At 46.5% G+C, this 25,732-nt stretch overlaps 1 protein-coding gene across 3 annotated transcripts in view; it reads right to left on the bottom strand.

Moving 5' to 3' along the window:
• Positions 1-25,732, bottom strand: part of DENND4A (DENN domain containing 4A) — a 142,251-nt gene that overhangs the window by 83,372 nt on the left and 33,147 nt on the right. For all 3 annotated transcript variants that reach the window (XM_044279384.1, XM_044279386.1, XM_044279385.1), the window contains exons 2-3: positions 4,581-4,913; positions 2,017-2,266 (exon numbers count right to left, since the gene is read on the bottom strand). In XM_044279384.1, coding sequence (XP_044135319.1) covers positions 2,017-2,266; positions 4,581-4,913 — 583 coding nt within the window. The remainder of the gene's footprint in view (positions 1-2,016; positions 2,267-4,580; positions 4,914-25,732) is intronic.

The raw sequence follows: 25,732 nt of genomic DNA, 5'->3' as shown, positions 1-25,732 counted from the left end.
GGGTGTTCTTCAGCAGTTTGGACAGGGAGACTGGTTAAGGCTGAGGGAAAGCTGAATGGAGCAAAGTACAGAGATATTCTTATTGAAAACCTGATCCAGAGTGCTCTGGTCCTCAGACTGGGCTGAAGGTTCACCTTCCAACAAGACAATGACCGACAACAGAGTAAAGGCTTAGGGACAAGTCTGTAAACCCTTAAAGGGGTTCTCCAGGATTTAGGAAAATGAAAATACTTAAAGCGAACCTTTCACCAGGATTTCACATAATAAACTATTACCAGTACCTTATAGATATCCTCATTCTGTTTCAATGCATTCTTGTGCCGCTTTCCTGGGATGGATATTCATGAAAAAAACGACTTATAAAGTCCTCGTATCCAGCTCCTGAAGTCACGCTAGAAAGTCAAGGGGGTAGCCCTTCCCTCACTCCGGGCTGTACCTCCCCTGCCCTAACCCCGCCTCTAAGTAGTGTAACTGACACCCAACTCAGTCGCCGGGACCGCGCTTGTACACGCTGCGCATGCGCCGTCGGACTCGAGCGCGATCCTGTAACTGAATCGCACGCGAGGAAGAGAAGACAGGCAGGCAACGGGGACGGCGCATGCGCGATTCAGTTACAGGATCGCGCTCGAGTTCGACGGCGCATGCGCCGCCTGTACAAGCGCGGTCCCGGCGACTGAGCTGGGTGTCAGTTACACTACTTAGAGGCGGGGTTAGGGCAGGGGAGGTACAGCCCGGAGTGAGGGAAGGGCTACCCCCTTGACTTTCTAGCGTGACTTCAGGAGCTGGATACGAGGACTTTATAAGTCGTTTTTTTTTTTTCATGAATATCCATCCCAGGAAAGCGCCACAAGAATGCATTGAAACACAATGAGGATAATCTATAAGGTACTGGTAATAGTTTATTAAGTGAAATCCTGGTGAAAGGTTCGCTTTAAATATTACTTTATTATAAATATATTCCCAAATACCTTTTATTAGTTATAATGGCTCGTTTTGTCTGTGAAGCAATCATTAGGATATGTCCTAATCTCACAGGAGGACAAGTTAATTCAGAGCACTGAGCTATAGAGCTGCCTCTTCTTCTATGATCCTGAATACAGTTTAATATGATGTTCAGCTAAATCTCTGTAGAAATGGAGTTCATGAAGAGGGTGGGGGTGATGTGGATAATGATCAGCAGCACTTGTATGCAGTCTCCATTACCCAGTCTGTCCTGTCCGTCCTCTCTGTACTTCACGTCTCCTTCTGAAGTACTGTGCAAATCTATGGGATTTTGTTATTGTATTTACTTTTACTTCAATAAAAATTATATGATTTAAAAAAAAATCCTTTTTTATACTGAAGCTGGGCCAGCGTTCGACTGTCTCACATTGGGCATCAGAGACCCCAGTAGTTAGTGGCCACTGCTGAGGAAGCTCCAGATGACCACAGCTGTAACCTAGCACGGAAGTCATTCAAATAACACAGAATACATGGACATTTGTAAGAAGCTTCATTCATATGCCTATTAGGGTATACGGAGCTCACAGCGGAGGGGTCCTCCACTCAGACAGCTCCCCTAAGAGGTCTATATACCCTAATAGGGCATATGGATGAGGGTTGCTGTAATGAGACAAAACTTTTAAAAATTCTTATACACCTCTACTGTTTAACACCTGAGCACTAGGGTAAAAATAAGACCTAACCTAAAAAATAAAAAAAGTCAAGAAAGACAGGGGGACCCAGGAGAAACCTGGGTGATGGGATATGCAATAACAAAATAAAAACTGAAATGTAGGATGTACGGTAAGTTGCGGTGGAAAAATCCTCCATGGAACGGTTACATTTGGATTTGTTGCGGATTTTGCTTCGGATCTGCGAGATTCACTCATTCATTGCAAAGGGTGAAATCCACGATGGGAGTCGGCAGCATACATTGACAAGCTGCAGAGCAGACCAATCTGCTAAAATCTCATCCACTTTGCTGGTACTGTAATAACAAGGCGGACGCACCCTTAGCGTTCAGTAAAGTCTTACCATGCTGCTATTCAGATTCTTCTCCACCTTACAGAAGGTGTGTGGTGGAGTCTCGCCTTTGCTGGGGATGATTATACAAATATCGGTCACAGCCAAGGTATTCTGGGTCATGTTTTCGGAGGCTCTTCGGTAGGTAACGTAGGCTTTCTGCGAGGATGTACTACTGCTTATGTTGGCAGGACGTCCGTATGGTGTAGTCTGGATGATGTGACAACCCTGTATCAGCCTTTCCTTCCATTCATACAGGACCCTGAAAAAGAAAGCTTAGATTTACTGCTCTACGTCCTGCCCGGCTGGTGGGTGGTACTGCCAACCTCCTCCAGCTAGTTTATACAGTTTCAAACATAGCTGGTTGGCATCAAGCCTGTGATAAGGTTGGCAGCCAACATCCTTTGCCCAAGGTGATCCAGATGGTGTCATCTCTTCAGATTGTCACTGTTTTCTGCTGTGTGTGATCAGTCACACGATTCTGATGAATTATACAGTAACTGTCAAAAGATATCTGTAAGTCGTCTTCTATCAAGTTTTATACAATTCAGTCATATCTAAGGCTACTTTCACACTAGAGTCTTTTGCGGATCCGTCATGGATCTGCAAAAACGCTTCCGTTACAATAATACAACCGCATGCATCCATCATGAACAGATCCGGTTATATTATGTCTTCTATAGCTATGACGGATCCGTCTTGAACACCACTGAAAGTCAATGGGGGACGAATCCGTTTTCTATTGTGCCAGATTGTGTCAGAGAAAACGGATCTGTCCCCATTGACTTACATTGTGTGTCAGGACGGATCCGTTCGGCTCCGCTTCGTCAGGCAGACAGCAAAACGCTGCAAGCAGTGTTTTAGTGTCCACCTCCAGAGCGGAATGGAGACGGAACGGAGGCAAACTGATGCATTGTGAGCGCATCCTTTTCCATTCAGAATGCATTAGGGCAAAACTGATCCGTTTTGGACCGCTTGTCAGAGCCCTGAATGGATAGAAAGCTGGGTAATAAATATCACAGCAACCACCTGGGTAATAACTCACCTTTCCTATCATCCTAAATGGCTAAGGCTGTCCATGCTGTGTCTGACCTGCACATATAGTGGATGTACTAGTAACTCTTCTGGTGCATTCGCCTGCTTCCAGTCATTCAACCGGAGCAGTCGGGTGAGGGCAAGTATGCATTCTTTTATGTTTTTAAAGCAGTTGTCTAACCTCAGAAATTGGGGGAATATCGCTAGGATATATCCCACCTCTGGGACCCGCACCTATCTTTAGAATAGAGCCGCAAAGGGAAGGAGGGCACACTGTGCATGTGCGGCCGCTCTCCATTCATTCTTACAGGAGCGTTGAATATAGCCGAGCCATTCACTTCTATGGAGCTGACAGAAATAGCAGAGCCAGCACTCGGCTATTTTCAGAGCTCCTATAGAAATGAATGGGGAGCAGATGCATATGCAGCTCCATTCTAAAGATAGGTGTGGGTCCCAGAGGTGGAACCCGCACTTATCAAACATTGGGGGTATATCACCCCCAATGTCTGAGGTGAGACAACCCCTAATGCCCCTTTATTATCTACATATTTATTTATAAGGGGTTTCCAAGACTACAATATTGATGACCTATGCCATGGAGAAGCCATCCATATTAGACGAGTGGGGGTTCAACTGCCCTCGATCAGCTGATTGAAACAGAGATGGCACTCTAAGAGCGCTGCATCCTCTTCATTGTTTACCAGGCACAGCTCTGTATTCCTGATAGTGGCAGTGCCTGGTATTACAGCTTAGTCCCATTCACTAAGAAAAGGCCATCAATATTGTAGTCCCAGAAAACAGCAGTCCGCTTGGGTGTCCTAGGACACCCTTGCAAAGTTAGGAGCTGTACAGAAATGATGCGGTTGTGGGATCGGGAAGCCAGCTTGCCGGTGACAGCCAGCCTCCCCACAGAGGAAGCTCCCGTCCCTGCCTTCTCCTTCGCTGTATTCAAAGTGATCCGGTCCTAGCAATCATGTGATAGCTGGGGAGCGTATCTGCACAAGCTGCTGGGTCTTAGTACATCCCGATCAGTTCTGCAGTGAGGCTTAACAGCTTTGTTACAACTCTGGGGGCTGTATACCCCCTTTTACTGGGACCCCAGTTACAGGAAAAATCTGCAATAAAAAAAAAAGAAAGAAAAAAAAAGCAACATTAAAGAGGATTTAATATTGATTACCTAACCTCCGGATAGGTCATCAATATCAGCTCAATGTGGACCTGGCACCTAGTATCGCACTCAGCCTCATTCACCTTAATGGGACTGAGCTGCGCCTAGGCTGTTAGACCGATGAACGTGATGTCGCAGAAGAGACTGCCGCTGCACTCACTGGAACTGGTTAATAAAAATAAAGGAGAACTCTCCCAGGGCTCTCCTGCAGGATAAACCTCTAATTCTGGATCGGATAACAGTCATATTTTGGTAACAGAGGATTTCAAGAAAGTGAATACATTAGTGAATATTTCCAGGTAATACATGTTATGTATGCAGAGCAGAATACACTGAAAGCAGAGAGGCTCCGAAACAAGACCCAAGGACTCACCCCAAATCTGTTAGAGGCGGCTTGTCTCTTCCTCTCCTATAACACAAATAGATCTGAGGGCCCCGGATGCTCCCATTATTGAGGTCAGCCGACAGGCCAGTCGGGGTATCGTCCATACAGACATATCCCTGAGGCACCTCTTCCCCAAGGGATTTAATTATCACTGTAATATCTGTGATGGGTTCCTTTGGTTTCGCTATCTTATGGCAGGCATCATTAAAGTGGATTTCCTCCTCAAGCGGTTTCGACGAGTCTGTTAATCCCGCAACGACAAAGTAGTCGGCAACACGGGGTCCTTTGTCTTCCATCATCTTCCGTGTTGTGAGGAGACCGCTGAAATGACAGGAGAGAATAGCAAAAGTTATAATCCTGTCCGGTAAGAAGGTCTGGGATTATGGAAAGTAATCAATGAACGGTAGATTATTAAAGGGATATTCCCATTTTAGACACGGCAGGTGGGCGCACTTCTATGGGAATCACAGGAACATAGAAGGGAATGGAAGGATCCACTGTCCTGTATGCGGCGAGAGAGGGCTGCCTCACCAGACGAGACAGGGGTCAGGAGACCCCAATCTAGAAATAGGAGCGGGTCCTAGAGGTGGGACTTGCATCTACCAAACATTTATGCGGATGTGCCATTAGTGTCTAAGATAGGAATACTCCTTTCAGTAACATTGCAAATACAGTCTGAATGGAGACCGACGCTGCTCTGATAAATAGGTTATCTTACGCAGTTTACCAATCACCTCAGAACCTTTAATGGTGGTGCTCTACGTCCAAGTCCTTATATTCCAAGACACATAGCAGGGTATATCCAGCACCAGCGCAGGGCAGCTGTGAGCTGGAGTATCCCAGCATGGCCGTCACACAGTGTACGGAGCCGCCTGCCTCCCGCTCCACCCAGTGTTCCATTATCAGTTTACTGGCGGGGTGTCAGGTGTCGGACCCCCACTGATTTGACACTGATGATTAATCCTGAGGACAGGTCATCAATCTCTAAGTACCAGAAAACCCCTTTATTATTTACATATGGTTGTAGGGCTGAAACGATTTCCTTGCATCGAGGATTCGTTTAATTCACATGACCACGGAGCACCGCTCCGTGGCCTTCCGACTCGGCACTGCACTGGCCAGTGCCTTGTGTGCACACATCGTCATGTTTTATTAGTTTGGTAGAGTAATCTATTGACAAAGGTCCATTCACACATCCGGACCCATTAATTCTCAATAGGGCTGGAAAAGATGCAGACAGCACACAGTGTGCTGTTCGCATCCGCATTTCCAGAGCGCGGCCCTGATCTTCCGGACTGCGGCTCCCGAAAAAAATAGAACATGTTCTATTCTTGTCCGCAATTGCGGACAAGAATAGGTAGTTCTATGAGGGTGCCGGCCAGGTGTATTGCAGATCCCGCAATACACTACGGACCTGTGAATGGACCCTTAGGGCTCATGCACACAAACATATTTTCTTTCTGCATTCCGTTTCCATATTTCAGTTTTTACGTTCTGTTCAAAGATAGAACATGTCCTATTATTGTCCGCATGATGAACAAGGATAGTACTGTTCTATAGGGGGCCAGCTGTTCCGTTGCGCAAAAAACGGAATGCACACGGACGTCATCCGTATTTTTGGCGGATCCGTTTTTTGCGGACCATAAAATACTGAAAAAGCCATACGGTCGTGTGCAGGAGGTCTAAATCAGAGAGAAAAAACACCCAGATACGGAACAACGGATTCGTGAAAAACGGAACGCAAAACAACAACGGTCATGTGCATGAGCCCTAAGACTCAGAAACATTAGGGGGGAGATTTATCAAACTAGTGTAAAGTAGAACTGGCTTAGTTGCCCATAGCAACCAATCAGATTCCACCTTTCATTTTTTACTGCTCCTTTGGAAAATGGAAGGCGGAATCTGATTGGTTGCTATGAGCAATTAAGACGGTTCTACTTTACACCCCCAGTTTGATAAATCTCCCCCTAGATACATATAAAGCATACAGAAGCTTCTATAGAGAAAGAAAAAAAAACACATGCCAAAGGTGCATCCGATTTGTCTATTTTCCGTGGCTGTTCTGTTTTTTTTATTTTTTTTATTTTAACTGGATAAGAAAGCGCCGACGTCTTCCCTATTTCATACAGAAAAAAAAATATTCATCCAGAGCTTTATGTCACAATCTGGCAAAAAATCTATTGAATGTAATATGACTGCACACAATAGTGTCTGTTTAAATGATCCATTAATAAAGAAAACCGCCTCCCACTGACACCCTTGTCCTAAAAAGGCTACAAATTCAACCAAAGTTCACACAATCCAAACGCCAACTTTTTTTCTATAATTTTTCACTTTTATGTAAAAGTGGGTGGGAAGGGAAATGGAACGGTAACAAAAACAGATACAGGTTCTCTAAAAAGCTGATAACCTGCTGGAAATAAAAATGTGGTGTGAACACTCCCTAAGGCTACCTGCCCATCTCTGGATTCAACAGCTCACTGCCCAATCCCTATTAACTAATGGGATCCTACTACTGTCTCGCATAAAAGCGGCATGCAGCAATTTTTGTCCTGCTGACAGTCAGCATTAAAGGGGTTGTCTCACTTGAGTAAGGACTCATGCACACGGCCGTTGTTTGGGTCCGCATCCGATCCGCCGTTTTGGCAGCTCGGATGCGGACCCATTCACTTCAATGGGGCCGCAAAAGATGCGGACAGCACTCCTTGTGCTGTCCGCATCCGTTGCTCCGTTCCATGGCCCCGCTACCGCAAAAAAAAATATAACATGTCCTATTCTTGTCCGCGCTTTGCGGACAAGAATAGGCATTTATATTGAAGGTTGTCTGTGCCGTTCCACAAATTGTGGAACGCGCACGGACGCCATCCGTGTTTTGCGGATCCGCGTTTTGCGGACCGCAAAACACACCACGGTCGTGTGCATGAGGCCTAAGTGGCATTTATCATGTAGAGAAAGTTACTACAAGCCACTTACTAATGTATTGTGATTGTCCATATTACTTCCTTTGCTGGCTGGATTCATTTTTCCATCACATTATACACTGCTTGTTTCCATGGTTACGACCACTCTGCAATCCATCAGTGGCGGTTGTGCTTGCACACTATAGGAAAAAGCACCACCCTATGTGCTCTCCCACAAAAAACGGTCACCAGAAGGGCTGGCATTTTTTCCTATAGGCCCCTTTCACACGGGCGAGTTTTCCGTGCGGGTTCGATGCGTGCGGTGAACATATTGCACCCGCACTGAATCCGGACCCATTCACTTCAATGGGGCTGTGCACATGAGCGGTGATTTTCACGCATCACTTGTGCGTTGAGTGAAAATCGCAGCATGCTCTATATTGTCCGATTTTCACGCGACGCAGGCCCCATAGAAGTGAATGGGAAGCGTGAAAATCGCATACCATCCACAAGCAAGTACGGATGCGGTGCGATTATCACGCACGGTTGCTAGGAGACGATCGGGATGGAGACCCGATCATTATTTTCCCTTATAACATGGTTATAAGGGAAAATAATAGCATTCTGAATACAGAATGCATAGTAAAACAGCGCTAGAGGGGTTAAAAAAAAAAAAAAATTTTTTAACTCACCTTAGTCCACTTGCTCGCGAAGCCGGCATCTCCTTGTGTCTCCTCTGCTGATGAACAGGACCTGGGGTGAGCTGCTGCATTAAATACAGGTTAAGGACCTTTGATGACGTCACTCCGGTCATCGCATGGTCTTTTACCATGGTGAATCACCATGGTAAAAGATCATGTGACGTACCATGTGATGACCGGAGTGACGTCATCGAAGGTCCTTAACCGGTATTTAATGCAGCAGCTCACCCCAGGTCCTGTTCAGCAGAGGAGACACAAGGAGATGCCGGCTTCGCGATCAAGTGGACTAAGGTGAGTTAAATTATTTTTTATTTTTTTTTAACCCCTCTAGCGCTGTTTTACTATGCATTCTGTATTCAGAATGCTATTATTTTCCCTTATAACCATGTTATAAGGGAAAATAATACAATCTTCAGAACATCAATCCCAAGCCCGAACTTCTGTGAAGAAGTTCGGGTTTGGGTACCAAACATGCGCGATTTTTCTCATGCGAGTGCAACGCATGACAATGTTTTGCACTCGCGCGGTAAAATCGCACATTTTCCCGCAACGCACCCGCCTCTTATCCGGGCAAAAAAACTGACGCCCGTGTGAAAGAGGCCATAGTGTGCAAGAAAGACAACCGCTGATGGATTGCAGGGTGGTCGTAACCATGGAAACAAGCAGTGTTTAATGTGATGGAAAAATGAATTCAGAAACCTGCTGTGTGGATTCTGAAATCTGCAGCATGTTAATTGTTGACTTTTTTTGTGCAGATTTCACCCTTTTCAATGGATGGGTGAGATCTGTAGAAAATCTGCATCAAATCTGTACCAAAAAACGGATTTATGTGCTGGTTTTGGTGCAAATATTCTGCACACAATCGGCTTTGTGTGCAGGCATCATTAAAGGAGTTGTCCAGCTTTCATGACTTAAAGTATAACTGTCTTTTTTTTTTTTTGTATTGGATTGTGGTGATTAATATCTCCTTGGTGGCCCTATTTCAACTTTTCACTGTGTATTCAATTACCCCTTAATTCCACAGTTTTGTTCCCTGTACTGCCTGCTTTTACCTGTGCTTAAAATAGGGTTGCTAGGCATGTTCCGTCTATGTGTTGATTAAAGCCAGGTCCTCCCCAGCAGCTGATAACAGTGCCTGGGCTGTGTGCACTTCTCCCTGTCCCTGCGCTTGGCAGACGCTCCCTCACTCAGCAGACTTGGAGAATGCAGAGCTGGAGCAGCGCAGACCAGGGAAGGGAGATCTGCCGTCTGCTCAGTGTATAAATGACAGCAACATGTGGTAAGAGGACCCCTTTGTGCTGCAGGAGATTAACCCTTTAGGGGGAGGGCTCTAGTTACTGACACTTTTGGGGGGCTACTGTTACTGGCTAGTGAGGGCAGACGGGATTGGCCTCAGAGTGAGGGCAGTGGCGGCCATCTTAACTGAATAGTGAAATTGCAGTTTTATGCAGACTGGTTGCTAAGGGCTGAATCTTATTAAATATGGGGTAAGTCAGTCTAATAGTAACCGATTCTAGAATATCATGTTATTAGTAACTACATATATGAAAATTGAAATTAGGGTCAAAGGCCTCATGCACACGACCGTTGTGTGCATCCGTAGCCTTCGTGCCATTTTCCGTTTTTTTTTCGCGGACCCATTGACTTTCAATGGGTCCGTGGAAAAATCGGAAAATGCACCGTTTTGCAGCCGAGACCGTGATCCGTGTATTCTGTCCGTCCCAAAAATATGACCTGTCCTATTTTTTTGACAGACAACGGTTCACGGACCCATTCAAGTCAATGGGTCCATGAAAGAACATGGATCCGTGGCCGTAGGTTACTTTCATACAGACGGAAACTCAGATCCGACAGTATATTCTAACACAGAGGCGTTCCCATAGTGATGGGGACGCTTCAGGTTAGAATATACTAAAAGAACTGGGTACATGACTGCCCCCTCCCCCCCCCCCTGTAGTTAACACATTGGTGGCCAGTGCGGCCGGCCCCCCCCCCCTCCCTTCCCTGTAGTTAACTCATTGGTAGCCAGTGGGCCCCCCTCCTCTGTAGTTAACTCGTTGGTGGCCAGCCCCCCCCCCCTCCCCTGTAGTTAACTCATTGGTGGCCAGTGGGCCCCCCCTCCCTCCCCTGTAGTTAACTCGTTGGTGGCCAGTGGGCCCTCTCCCCTCCCTCCCCTAATTAAAATCTCCCCCCTATCATTGGTGGCAGTGGAGAGTACCGATCAGAGTCCCAGTGTAATCGCTGGGGCTCCGATCGGTAACCATGGCAACCGGGACGCTACTGCAGTCCCGGTTGCCATGGTTACTTAGCAATTTGTAGAAGCATCATACTTACCTGCGAGCTGCGATGTCTGTGTCCGGCCGGGAGCTCCTCCTACTGGTAAGTGACAGGTCTGTGCGGTGCATTGCCTAATGAGCTGTCACTTACCAGTAGGAAGGAGGAGCTCCCGGCCGGAGGGAGGGGGCCCACTGGCCACCAATTAGTTAACTACAGGGGAGGGAGAGGGGGCTGGCCACCAACAAGTTAACTACAGGGGAGGGAGGGGGGGCCCACTGGCCACCAATGAGTTAACTACAGGGGAGGGGGGGGGGCTGGCCACCAATGAGTCAACTACAGTCTAGGGAGGGGGGGCCCACTGGCCACCAATGAGTTAACTACAGGGGAGGGAGGGGGGGGCTGGTCACCAATGAGTTAACTACAGGGGAGGGAAGGGGGGCGGCCGCACTGGCCACCAATGAGTTAACTACGGGGGGGAGCCGGCCGCACTGGCCACCAATGAGTTAAAAACGGGGGGGGGGGGGGGGGGGTCTGCCCCCTGCTGCCTGGCAGCACCTGCCAGGCAGCAGGGGGCAGTCATGTACACAGTTTTTTAGTATATTCTAACCTGAGGTGTCCCCATCACCATGGGAACGCCTCTGTGTTAGAATATACTGTCGGATCTGAGTTTCACGATCTAACTCATATCAGACAGTATATTCTAACAGAGGCGTTCCCATGGTGATGGGGACGCTTCAAGTTAAAATATACCATCGGATTGGAGAAAACTCAGATCCGATGGTTTAAAAGGGACTCCTGACTTTACATTAAAAGTCAATGGGGGACGGATCCGTTTGCAATTGCACCATATTGTGTCAACGTCAAACGGATCCGTCCCCATTGACTTGCATTGTAATTCAGGACGGATCCGTCTGGCTCCGCACGGCCAGGCGGACACCAAAACAACATTTTTTTCATGTCCGTGGATCCTCCAAAAATCAAGGAAGACCCACGGACGAAAAAACGATCACGGACCTACGGACCCCGTTTTTGTGGACCGTAAAAAAATATTGTCGTGTGCATGAGGCCTAAGTGTGACAGTTATCCTTTAAACTGATCGCTCTGCACCTGCGCCCTTCATCAGTCTTCCAGTCCCCTTCGTGTAAACTTCTAGAGGACGGAGTAACATGCGCTGCTGAAACCAATCCATGGCCCCAGCAGTGATGTGTCCTCGAGTGGTACGTCGCTGCTGGATTACGTGCTGCTTTGAGGACACATCAGGGCTGAGGCCAGTCACTGGCTGCAGCAGCACGTGACTCCATAAGCCCAGATGTTTACAGGACAGGAATCAGAAGTGAAGAGAGCCCAGGACCCAGGATGCTGGAACGGAGGATGGGAGTATGATTTATTTTTTTTCCAACAGGCTCAGATGGCTAGAGTTGAATGTTCAAAAAAGTTAAAAAATCTTCAGTTCCACTTTAAGGGCTCATGAACACGAACGTATTTCCGTGTCCACTCCATTCCATTTTTTTTTTTTTTTTTGCGGACCGTATACAGAACCATTCACTTCAATGGATCCGCAAAAAAAGGAAGTTACTCTGTGTGCATTCCGTTTCCATATTTCTGTTCCGCAAAAAAAATAGAACATGTCCTATTATTGTCCGCATTACGGACAAGGATTGTACTGTTCTATGAAGGGCCAGCTGTTCCGTTCCGCAAAATACGGAATGCACACGGATGTCATCCGTATTTTTTGCGGATCATTTTTTGCAGACTGCAAAATACATACGGTCATGTGCATGAGCTGTAAGTGTAGCCCCTGATGGGTCTTCTAGGGCTGGGCGTACCAAACACATGACATACAATCCTCCTTACTGGAAAGTGACACCTCGTATTCATCAGCAATGGAGAATATGGGACGGAAGGGCTTAGATTTCAGCACTCGGCAGATTTAAGACGACAACTTCTGTTTTTCTTTTTAGCAGGAAAATATTAATCACATTTCTCAATAAATGATACCGAAAATATTCAGCATTTCCTTCCCGCTTTATACCACATGTAGACAGATTCTGGCGGACTACTTCCACATTGATGGCACAGTTACAGTACCACATGGAAATATTACATTTCATTAAAAGTGGACGTAAGGAAAATTATTTTAAAGGAGTTTTTCAGACAAAATGTAACACGTTGCCATACATTAGAAAATCAGAAATTAAAGCAGCAGCTAAAGTTTAGTAATTATGATTGCTTTAGGCTACTTTCACGCTGGCGTTTTGGCTTTCCGTTTTGTGAGATACATTCAGGGATCTCACCAGCGGTCCAAAACGGATCAGTATTGCCCTAATGCATTCTGAATGGAAAAGGATCTGCTCAGAATGCATCAGTTTGGCTCCGTTCAGTCACCTGGAGGCGGACACCAAAACACTGCCTGCAGAAACGGATCTGTCCTGACACACAATGTAAGTCAATGGGGACGGATCCGTTTTCTATGACACAATCTGGCACAATAGAAAACGGATCCGCCCTCCATTGACTTTCAATGGTGTTCAAGACGGGTCAGTTTTGGCAATGTTAAAGATGATACAAACGGATCCGTTCTGAACGGATGCAGGCGGTTGTATTATCTGAACGGATGCGTTTGTGCAGTGGCATCACAATGGGGAGGGACTCCCTCCTTCTCCACTGTGCCGGCTCACGAGAACACGGTGCGCGCTGAGGGAGGCGCGTGCCATGTTCTGTAAAGGATACCATGCTGCACTGTAGCGCAGCCTCGTATCGGAAAATAGTAAATCCCGGTATTGGATCGATCCAGGTGTAAAAGTATTGATTCGGTATCGAAAGTCTAATACCCGGTGCAACCCTCACTTACATTGTGTTTGGAAATACTCTTAAGGCCGAATGCACACGGCCGTGGAACACAGCCATGAGCGGTCCGTGGTATCACGGCCTGGCATCCTGCTGAGAGCAGGAGCGCACGGCGTCATTGTTTGCTATGACGCCGTGCGCTTCGTGCCGCCGCTGCACTACAGTAATACACTGGTATGATCTATCTGTGTTCCATGGTCGTTTGCATTCTGCCTTAGGCTACATGTACACGAGCATATGTGTTTTGCGGAAACGGATGACATCCGTATGCCATCCATTTTTTGTTTTTTTCCCGATCCATTGTAAATGCCTAAAACGGACAAGAATAGGACATGTTCTATTTTTTTGTGGGGCTACGGAACGGACATACACACGGTGTGCTGTCCGTGTTTTTTTTGTATCCTATCCGCCCAAAAAAATGGAACAGACACGGAAAAAAAACAATGTTCGTGTACATGTAGCCTTAAAAGGAGTTTTCTAAGTGTTTTATACTAATGGACTATCCTCAGGATAGGTTATCTGTATCTGATCGGTAGAGGTCCGACTCCTGGGACCCCTGCGATCAGATGCTTGAAGAGCTAGAACAGTGACGTCAAGTTCATCGGTCACGTGGTGTAGGTGTAGCTCAGTCCTATTCAAATGAATGGGGCCAAGCTGTGATAACAAGCACTGCCGCTATCCAATGGATAGGGCTACCCTTGGTAAGCTGTGCCGTGGCCTCCTCAAACAGCTGTTGGTGGGGGATTCCAGGGGTCAGAATTACCTTAAGGATAGGTCATCAATACAAAACACTCGGAACACCCCTTTAAAGAGGTTAACTCTAAAAGTTGAGGCTAGCCCAGCACATGGGTAATCACAACTGGCTGAGCTTCAGAAATCAATGGCAAGCCGTGGCGATTGTCAGAAAAAGCTGCATTCTGGGTTACAGATATTGATGACGTATCCTAAGCGTAAGTCATCAGTATCAGATCAGGAAGGGTGGGGGGGGGTCCGACACCCGGCACCCCCACCTGACAACTATTTGCAGCAGCAGCTGGTGCCAGAACAAACACAGAGAATGGAGCCAGAAGCACAGCTCCGTTCTTTGTGCTGTGGCCGTGCACGGGTACTGCAGCTCAGCACCCATTCACTTCACAGCACCCAGCGTGGCCACTACAGAGGGGACGGAGATTTATGCTTCTGGATCCGTCCCCAGTGGCAGTAGCGGCACTGGCGGCTGCTGCTGTAAATGGCTGATGAGTAGGGGTGTCGGACTGATCTGATATCGTTAACCTGTCCTAAGGATACATCATCAGTATCTATAACCCGGAAAACCCCTCTAACTAATGGAGGCAGATAAGGCACATAAGTCAAACGTATCCATAGGTCCCCCATTCACCCAATGCAGGCCAAAAGAGTCTGATCGGTCGGGGTCAGACCGCTCGGTTCCCCGCCAGCCAATCACAAGAACGGGGGACTACACCATTTGAATGCAGTGGGGGTCACACATGCGTGCTGACGCTCCATTCGGCTCTAGGGGACTGTCGGAGATACCCGAGCACTTGTACTTAGCTATTTCCGGTAGTCCAAGAGAGTTAAATGTAGCTGCGGAAGACTCAACCCCCACTGATCAGACACTTAGGGCTCATGCACACAAACGTGTTTTTTGTCCGTGTCTGTTCTTTCCTTTGCGGCCCATATGTGGAACCACTCACATCAACGGGGCCGCAAAAAAACTTAAATGACTTGTGGACACTGAACATGTGGACACGTGTGCATTCTGTGTCCACATGTTCGCATGGCCGTTCTGCTACAAACATAAAACATGTGCTATTAGGAGGATAGGACTGTTCTATTTGGGACCGGCCGTTGCATTAAATGCGGAAGGCACCTGGCCGGTATCCGTGTATTGTGGGTCTGCAATTTCCGGACCGCAAACCACCAACGCTTGTGTGCAGGAGCCCTTATCATGTGGCTAGGTTGTCGCTATAGTACAAATCTTTAGGGTTAATGAGGGAAGGTTCACTTCTTCTGGCCCTCAAATTAAACGTTCGGGGTCATGGTCACCTAATCCGTGTGCTAGATCTGTAATGTGTATCCAAAGGAACAGAAAGTGGAGTGCAGACTGGATGACACGAGGAACAAAGCATGAAAGTGCCTCATTAAAAAAAAAACCTCAAAGTGCTGCCAGCAAGACGCGGCGCTGACAAATAAGCAGGTGACATGGCTTTATGCGCTCCAGCGACCTGCCAGCGCTCACGATCCTAATGAGCGCACAGCGCTGCCTCCCGCTTTTGATGTGTGCGAGACGTTTCAGGATACACGACCTGTACATGAAGAATGAGGAGGCCATTTTTGACAGCCTAATTTTATTAGTCGCATCGACTACTGACATTCCACTTGGAGGCTTTTGCTCCTTGTAGGACTATTTTGAAGTTTTTGACTAATTTAGGAGTTGTGTATTTTTTGCAACTTCTTTTCCAGTCTATTTATTTAGGCAGGTGCAACTTTTTAAGCATGAATTAGGCGCAAGGCTCAACTCCAAGACTGACTTATTTTTATTCAACAGTTTTGAGTGGAGAAGTGCGACTATTTCTGCATTAAAAGTCGCACTTTCATGGCGACGTGACTTTTTTCAGCACAGATGTGACAATTTTTTATGCGTAAATACATCAGACCAGGGATGCCCAACCTGTGGCCCTCCAGCTGTTGTAAAACTACAACTCCCACAAAGCCCTGCTGTAGACTGTCCGGCCATGCTGGGAGTTGTAGTTTTGCAACAGCTGGAGGGCCATAGGTCGGGCATCCCTGCATTAGACTAGTCTAAGGATTTTTTCACACTTGCGTTAGAGGATTTAGTCAATCTGCATGCAAACGTCCAGCATTTGTAGACGGATCCGGATCTATCTCACAAATGCATTGCAAGAACGGATCTGTCTCTCCAATTGTCATACGGATACGGATCCGTTTCCTTTTTATTTTTCTTCAAATTTTTAAAGGTCTGCGCAATGCGGTCATTTTAATTCCGGATACGGCACTAATACATTTCAATGGAAATTAATGCCGGATCCAGAATGTGTTCCGGAATTTTGGACAGAGATAATACCGCAGCATGCTGCGCCGTTCAGTGACTGAATTGAAGACATCCTGAACTGATTTCTCTCCATTCAGAATGCATTAGGATAAAACTGATCTGTTCTTTTCCGGTATTGAGCCCCTAGGACGGAACTCTATGCCGGAAACGAATAACGCTAGTGTGAAAGTAGCCTAAGTGAATATGAACCTGTCTAACTGAAGTGGTCAGGCTAATAACAATACGCCCAGTCTAAGGCCTCATGCACACGGAGTGCTGTCCGCATCTTTTGCGGCCCCATTGAAGTGAATGGGTCCGCACCCGAGCCGCAAAAAATGCGGCTCGGATGCGGACCACAAAAACAGTCGTGTGCATGAGGCCTAACTCATCAAAGACTATGCGACTTTTAATAAATACTCGGCAAAAGAATGACAGCCGAATGAAATACTCCTGCCTAATGTTACGCCTAAAAACAGTGTGCCTCGGTGAGAGCCAATGGGTGACCTGCCAATGTGTTACGGCAAAAGATAGGACATGTCCTATCTTTTGTGGTGCGGAGGCACGGATCGGACGCCCATCGAAACACTCGGAAGCGCTTCCGTGGCCTTTCGGGTCCGTGCCTCTGCACCGCAAAAGATATGACATGTCCTATGCACATCCACAAAATACAGATGACGTCTGTGTAGCATCAGTTGTTTAGTTTTGGGGGGAGTTTTGTGGACCCACTGACTTCAACCACATCTGTATTTTGCAGATCCACAAATTGCGGACCGTACAATGGTCTAAGATAACGGAGTGAGTTTATCTGACATCAAACAGTACCCAAAGCAGATAACAACATACCATAATGAGATATGCCAAATGACCAACTAAACTCCGCTCCACGCATCTGAGAGTACACCACTGTGCAATCCCATCAGTGCACATAAGAGGATTTGGGGGAGATCAGAGCAGTAAGCTTGTCATCAATGTGAACGGGATCGCTTCCATCTGGTGCACATTCCAGTAATGCCACCGCTGAAGACACGCCGCACATCCTCCCCGGTCACAATTATAATAAAATAAACATTTTACATAGAAAAAGGTTACATTCAGGTCTGTAAGAATTACATTATTGTCAGTAAAACCTTTGTGACCTCCAAATATAGACCTGAATAAATGGCTTCTCCAGGACCCGGCCATTTTTCAGCTTTGATATATATTCCTGCCGTCCCCTTCTTCATACATACGTAACGTCACACGACCGCACTTTTTGCGGGTCGGATACGGACTCATTCTCATCGCAAAAAAATACATGTCCTATTCTTGGCCGTATTACAGACAAGGATAGGGCTGTTCTATAGAGGGTAGGACGCAAATAGCCAGTATTCATGGGGGTAGGACGTGTGAATGAGGCCTTAAAGTCTTTTTTGTAGTTTTTTTTTTTTTAGGTGCGTTCTTTATTGGCGTCTTTTGCTGTGCTTTTTTTCTGGAAAAAACACCAGCTCCATAAGTTGCATGGAAGTCTATGGTAATTATTAAACGCAAGAATCAAAAAATTTTATTATTTTTTAGTACCATTTTTTGATACTTGAGGTGCGTTTTGTTTAAATCACTGCATGCTCTAGATGTGCAGCATTCTTGTCCATTAGACATCCATTGTTTTTTGCCCTGCTTGAAAATAACAGGTGTCAATGTGTGTTGCGTTTTTACGGCTATTGTTTGCATGGCTTTTTTTTTTACCTATGAATTATTTGCATACTGTTCTACAGAGGGAAGGGGTACACACTGCAGGGGAGTACAGACTCTCCTATAAAAAAATATTAAAAAAATGCAAGGAAAGCAAAAACACCTGTGCTCAAACATACCTGTGGTCAAAAATACCTAAAAAAAAATTACACAAAAAGTGATGCACAACTCGCAAGGTGTTTTTGGATTCAGAACTAAAACTATGTGTGGCAGCAGCCTAAGTAGTGGCAGTGAGTGAGGAAGTAGCTAGCTTCTCATCTTATTCTAAGGCCCCATGCACACAAACATTGTTTTGGTCTGCATCCGTTCCACATTTTTTGCGGCTCTGATGCGGACCCATGCACTTCCATTGCTCCGTTCCGCAAAAAAATAGAACATGTCCTATTCTTGTCCGTATTGCAGACAATCAGCATTTCTATTATGGGCCGCCCGTTCCGTTCCGCGCGGTCGTGTGCATGAGGCCTAAATAGAGATCAATCAACCCTGTAGTCTGAAAGCCCTCCTTCCCCTTGTAGATTGACAGGGCCAGGCGTTTGTATCACACTCTCACGAGACCCTGAAATCGTGAGCCTGTGCTGTGGAACTTTGGCGCATGCGCAGTGCAGGTTTTCATTCCTGCCCAGGATCGAGGCACAGTACTGAGCATGTGCCAACATTCCGGTGCACGTTAAAGAGCTAGACGAGAGCAGGATACAGATGCCTGGCCCTATCCATCTACAAGGGGAAGGAGGGGCATTCACACGAGAGGGATGGAACACTGGTACTCCGAAAGACAAAGGCCCGCCCTCGGTGCACCGAAAAATAAATTTTTAAAAATGATTATTAAAAATTACTTCTCCACTACGCTGCAACAGCTCTGCAAAAGAAAGGTATGCTTCTAACTGGCGACACAAGCACTGCACGGAACTACGTATAGGGTATGGCTACACAGTGATTTTGAGCGCCACAGTTGTCACGCCCAAGTGTTGCAGTGTAGCGAGGCTGCCATAGCATATATCGGGGTAGAGTACAAAACATAAAAAATACAGCAGTGTTGGATTTTTTTGCGGTTTGCATGTCGAGGTCGCAGCAAACACGTGAGTCGCTTTGACCCCATTAATTCCTATGGCAGCCCTGCTACACTGCGATCTTTGGACGCGGGACAGCTATTGTGGCCAAAATTGGCATACAGACGTACCCTATGGTTATTCGGGTGAAACGAGCTGAGAGAATCCCTGTGCCAATCTGGATAAATTCTCTGTGACATGTCAGTCTCCGTCTTTTCTTCTCCTTCTAAGTTTTTTAAGAAAAAATTCCTATCCGTAAAGTTCAAAGGCTCTTCACATAAGAAGAACTAGTTTCCTCCAGATGCCGAGAACTTTCCTCCACATGTTCTGGATGGCTCATTTCCTCCTTGCATCTTATTTCTATTCTCTCTTCAAGAATCTGCTTACACAGGAGCCGTGCCTCAGAGAGCATGTGAAGCACTCTTGGGTAGAGGAGGAGGAACGCGTGATCCCTACTGAATTCTGGCAGAGCTTTATTCTTGGCTGGTGATGAGGAAATGTGCAGTACAGATGGAGTGCTAGCACACGTTTGCCATCAGATGCCAGATATCAGTAAGCTCACATTCTCAACACCAGCGACCGATGCCTAAGGATTTTTTATACAGAATCATTACCTTAGTGCAGGGGGGTCAGCAGCCTCTAGCACTCCGGCGGTTGTTTAACTACAGCTCCCAGCATGCTCCATTCACTTCTATGGGCATTTTGAGTGCAGCATGGCAAGTGTGCATGCTGAGACTTGTAGTTTCACAACAGCCGAAGTGCAGGGGGTTGCTGACCCAGTCTTACTGCGACTTTTACTGCGGAAAGTGTATTCGGAAAGCCTTCAGAACCCTTCCCTTTTTTCACATTTTGTTAAGTTGCGGCCTAGTGCTAAAATAAAAAGAAATCCAATTTTTCCCCATCATTCTGCAGTCATCACCCAATATGAGAAAGTGAAAACAGAGTGTTAGAAGTGTTTGCAAATTTAGGGCTCATGCACGCGAGCGTGTGCCTCGTGCCCACACTCTGGACCGCAAATAGCGGTCCGCAATGCCCGGGCACCATCAATGTGCACTCCATTTACAGATACAGACCCATTTACTTGAACAGTTCCGCAATGTGCACATGTTCTATATATTTTTTTGCGGTGTGGAGGCACGAACCGAAATCCCACGGCAGCGCTCCATGGGCTTTCGATCTGTGCCTCCGCTCCACGCCGCTCTGAATCTTGTGGTCCTATTGAAGTCAATGGGTCAACATCCATAATAAGGAGTGCACACAGCCGATGCATGATATTGCAGAGAAATGTGAACCTCTTGGAGTAATGGTGACACCCCCGTTGCGCCTATACGCTCATTTGCATATATTTGCAAACATCATTTTTATCAGCAATGCGGACCCCTATGAACATGGGACCAACACAGATGCCTTCATCTCCCAAGTGCACATGTAACAGGTCAGCCAGTGTCATAGGTACAAACCTGCTGACATGTGCCCTTAAAAGGGGGTTATCCCACTTCGCCTTTTCATACTTACCTGCTGCCAGCGCGCCATTCACTTCCTGGATTCTGGCTGAGGGGAAGGCTTCATCTTGATTGAAGTCTTCTCCAAGCCTGGCCGCGCGCTGGACTGAACGCGCATGCTGCCACGCATGCGCCATGGTGACTTATTCCTGGCGAGTATAGTACAGAGCCGGCGTGCGTGTTCGCGGCTCTGTACTATTCTGGCCAGAAAGAAGTCACTATCGCGCATGCGCGACGGCGTGCGCGTTCAGGACAGCAAGCGGCCAGGAGAAAAGAAGGAATCTTCTGCGCAAGCGCGGCCACGGGGATTCCGGAGAAAAGCAATGGCCGTAACCAGGGAAGACTGAATGACAAAAATGAGGTAAGTGGGGATGAATTTTCTCCTAAACGGTGGGAATTGGTTAATCAAATATATTTACAAAAATGATCACTGTCAAATCATTAACAGATTTAACAGTGATCATTATGATGGGATAACCCCTTTAAGTAGAGGAGGCCTTCTGGAGAGGCTTTTGTACTTTATTACTACGAAGTTCAGGTTACTGCACTCCCACTGATCTGATGCTGATGCCCTATTCTAAGGATAGGTCATCAATTGTTCTGTTCTGGAGGTCATGGAATCAGTGGGAGTCCAGGAATTGGGAACAGGTACCTGAACTTCAAAAGAAGAAAAGGGAAGACAATCTGCAATGCACATTATAAAAACAATAATAAAAAAAATGCTTTTAATCACTCCAGGGAAGGCGTCACCATACGTTAGGTTAGTATGCCGCCCATCGTGTAGGCCTGTCGCAGTATTTTTAAGTCAGTTAAAATTGTTGCATTACTGCAACGCAGAAGCGACTACCAACATTCCCCTAAGGCCTCCTTCACACGACCGTATAGCTTTTTCAGTATTTTGCGGTCCGCAAGTAACATCTGGCCCCTGATAGAACAGTACTATCCTTGTCCGTTATGTGGACAATAATAGGACATGTTCTATGTTTGAACGGAACGGAAATATGGAAACAGAAGGCATACGGAGTACCTTCCATTTCTTTTGCGGATCCATTTAAATAAATTGAAATTAAATAAATGGTCCATATACGGAACGCAAAAAACGGAATGTAAACGGAAAAAAAAAAACTAGTGTGCAGGAGGCCTAAGAAGGTGACTTGTGACAATAGGAAGAATTACAGAATTACTATGATTGTCCCAAGACTTCACTCCACCTAGGATAACACTGCGGCCGTGTTGGGTCTTTACACTGTGGACCCCCTGTGTCGCCATGGGACTGCAGCTCTAAAGCCTCACTCACACATCAGTGTTTGGTCAGTGATTTCCATCAGGATTGGAGCCTCCACAGACATAAGGTATAAGGCCGTTAGCGGTCCGTGGTATCCCGGCCTGGCATCCTGCTGAGAGCAGGAGCGCACGGCATCATTGGCTGCTATGACGCTGCGCGCTTCATGCCGCCACTGCACTACAGTAATACACTGGTATGATCTATACCAGTGTATAACTGTAGTGCAGCGGCGGCATGAAGCGCACGGCGTCCTAGCAACCAATGACGCCGTGCGCTCCTGCACTCAGAAGAAATCCAGGCCGTGTTCCACAGACGTGTGCATGAGGCTTTAGGCTGTGTAGGGACATATACTCAACCGGTACCACAAGTTGTCAATTTATTCATACATTTCAAAGAGGTACAACAACAGAGGAGCCACACAATGCTTAGTTTTAAAAGATGCTCCAGAATTGTTATCACCTGGGGAATACAAGACATGTCAGGAGAGGCGATACCTCCTCTTTATGAAAATTCTATAGAGTCCTGTACCACTGGCGATCTAACCAGTTTGTGTGCCCCCATCTCTGCACTGCTGGTTCCTGCAATGTGACCAGAAATAACAAGCAGGCCACAACAATGGCCCTTTTCATGGCAGGATATAGCATCCAATATCACAATATCCTACAGGTTACAGAGGTCAGAGGGCTGCCCTGCAGAGACGCAAACCCAAGGTCTTTGTCCATTGATGAAAACCACTAATGTTTATTTTCCTTTGGTTATGGCAAATTTGCACAGTAATAACCCCCTGCAGTGTTACCCACCATTCATCACAGCGCTCTCAATGACAAACACTGCCCCCTCTCCTCATCGGACTGCAGCCACCCAAACCACATAATAAAGCTATCCCCATCTGGTCTGTGTGCATCCTGTATGTAGCACTTCCTGTTGCTGTGTCCAACCAAACCCATGATGCACTTCTCCTTTCTCTACCATAGTGCCAGTGTTCTGCCAGATTTCTATAGCTTGCCGAAAGTCTATAGCGAAAGTGACGTTGTGCGCTGCGCAAGCGCACAAGCGTACTTCAGCGAAGCATTCCTGCTGCCTCCACTGGAGTAGTTCACACACCGCGCATGCGCAGACTTAAGGGTATAGATTTCTTAAAGTGACAGTCATCTCCATTAATCTACATGAATTTGTACGCTCGCCACGCATCGGGCTCGGCCTCGCTGCGCTCGGCATTTAGTAAAACTAACTCTATGCCGCCATTGATAGTAAAGAAGGAAACGGATGGTAAAGAAAGAGATGGATAGTCTCTTTCTTTACCATCCATTTCCTTCTTTACTATCAATGGCGGCATAGAGCTAGTTTTACTAAATGCCGAGCACAGCGAGGCCGAGCCCGATGCGTCACGAGCGAAGCGAGCCCGCGAGGGTACAAATTCATGTAGATGCTGTATTTTACTGGAGGTGACTGTCACTTTAAGGCGATGAATCGGATGATTTGTGGAAGTGCGCTTGCGCAGCGCATCACGTCACTTCCGCTATAGACTTTCGGCAAGCTATAGAAATCTGGCAGAACACCAGCACTGCCCCTAACACCACCCAGCTAGTTCATAGCTCCTCCCACCAGCTAGTTACATAGACACTCCCCTATCACTGCCCCTAACAACACCCAGCTAGTTTATAGCTCCTCCCACCAGCTAGTTACATCATAGACACGCGCTATCACTGCCCCTGTTGCTGCTTGGACATGCCCATGGACATAACATCACAGGAAATAAACAGCTGCGTGGACAAGGTCATGTGACCACAGCCCAGAACAGGAGATAGGAGCAATAAAAGGTAAAAGAAATACATTACAAAGTTACAGCAACTTTCATAAATGATTATTTTAAAGGATGTTGATGGAAACGAGAAAACCCCCTTTAAGGAGATTTTAGTCATTAGTTTTATACACTGAAACCTCTTTGGGAGGACCTGCCAAAACTGCATGGAAACTAGAGTTCTATAAGGGGTTGTCTTCTCATAGATCATCATGCTTAGTTTATGACAGACAGGAGATCTTTTCGGGATAATGGGGAGGTCTGGGAGAGGGTTCATTGTAGATGTTGGAGCTTTACTGGAAAATGACTACAGTTACAGAGCGTGGAAAAACGTAGACGCTGATCTGCCATCTGCACAGACGCTGCTAGGCCGGATTCACGCAAGCATAACCTGGACGTCTTTTCCATCCATATTACTCCAGTGTGTTACGGCCTGACCGCTGGTTTAACTGATCTGAACTCTAAGCATCTTAGATCTTCATATGTGGTTGGGCCATAACACCAGGGATTAACAGAGACAGCAAATATACCCCAATTATACAGATGTGAATACGCCTCAGTGTGTATGCCCTAAATACAGCAACACCTCCATACAGTGCCACGTAGAAACAGAATCCAAAAACTGTGATCAGTGCTTTCCATCAGTGATTGTGCGTCAAAACCAGGTGTGGGTCAAAACCACAGAACAGGGGCAGATCTTTAGTTTTGGATCACAATAAAGCCTCATTCACACGTCCGTGTTCCTCGTACATGTTCTCCATGGACAGCACACTTCCCCCATTCATTTTAAGGTGTGCATTCACACGTCAGCTTTTTTTTATTACGGATGCATGCTCTATTCTGTCACGGATCACGTTCATTATAATCTATGGGTCCGTGAAAACCATGGATCATTAGGAAGAGATGCTTTGAAAATTATTTTTCAGCTGTGCAGGGTCAGTGAAACATGGATGTCAGAAAGACTCCAAAAAAAACGGACACATGGGCGTATCACTGACCACTAGGCCTGCACAATATATCGCCAAAACAATCGCAATTAATCGCCATATCGCAATCGCCAATTGGCCAACCCAAAAATGCTGCAATCATATGACCATATTTTTCGCTTTATAAGACAAACTTTTTCCCCCCCAAAAGTGGGGGGAAAATGTCAGTGCGCCTTATAAAGCGATGGTTGACTTTTTACGTGGTTGACACGGATGTATCGCCGGCCGCTATGCTGCACAGCGCGGCCGGCGATACATCAGTTACAGTATGGGGAGGGATATCGTGCAGCCCTACTGACCACCTTCTCACGGATTTGAGCATTGACACAGACGTGTGAATGAGGCTTAGGCCTCATGCACACGACCGTCGTTTTGGTCCGCATCCGAGCCGCAGTGTTTGCGTCTTGGATGCGGACCCATTCACTTCAACGGGGCCGCAAAAGATGCCTTAGGCCTCATTCACATTTCCGTGTCAGTTTGACCTCCGTAAAAAAAAAAGCGTTCATGTTTCATCCGTAAAGTATCGGTGTTTGGTCCGCTTTTACCCTCCCTGTGTCATCCGTAATCCATGGGCGCTGCTCAGGTGAAAATTTATTTCCAAAGCATCTGTCAGTCTTCAGTAAAAAACGGACGTAACAATGATGCAACACGGATGCCATCCGTGTTGTGTCCGTGATTTCCATGGACCCATAAACTTCAATGGACATAGACCAAAGTAGTGCATGTCTCCGTGAATATTTTACTGACCAACAGTCAGTGAAAAAATCCTGATATGTGCATAGACACGTTAAAATAAATGGGTATGTGTGCTGTCCGTGGAAAACGCGGCCAGCACATGTCAGTGAAAAATGGAAATTTGAACAAGGCCTTAGGGTACATTCACATGACCGTATGGATTTTGTGGAATGCACACGGCCAGCCCTATGATACAAGTTGAATCACCTACGGTCTTTAATTACGGAGGTACACAATAGAAATGGAGTGCGACCACACTAATATTCAATAATAAAAAAAT

Source organism: Bufo gargarizans, chromosome 2 (assembly GCF_014858855.1).
Source record: "Bufo gargarizans isolate SCDJY-AF-19 chromosome 2, ASM1485885v1, whole genome shotgun sequence".
Taxonomy (NCBI): Eukaryota; Metazoa; Chordata; class Amphibia; order Anura; family Bufonidae; genus Bufo; species Bufo gargarizans.
The sequence above is the reverse complement of the archived record's forward strand: the minus strand, read 5'-3'. Positions and strand labels throughout refer to the sequence as shown.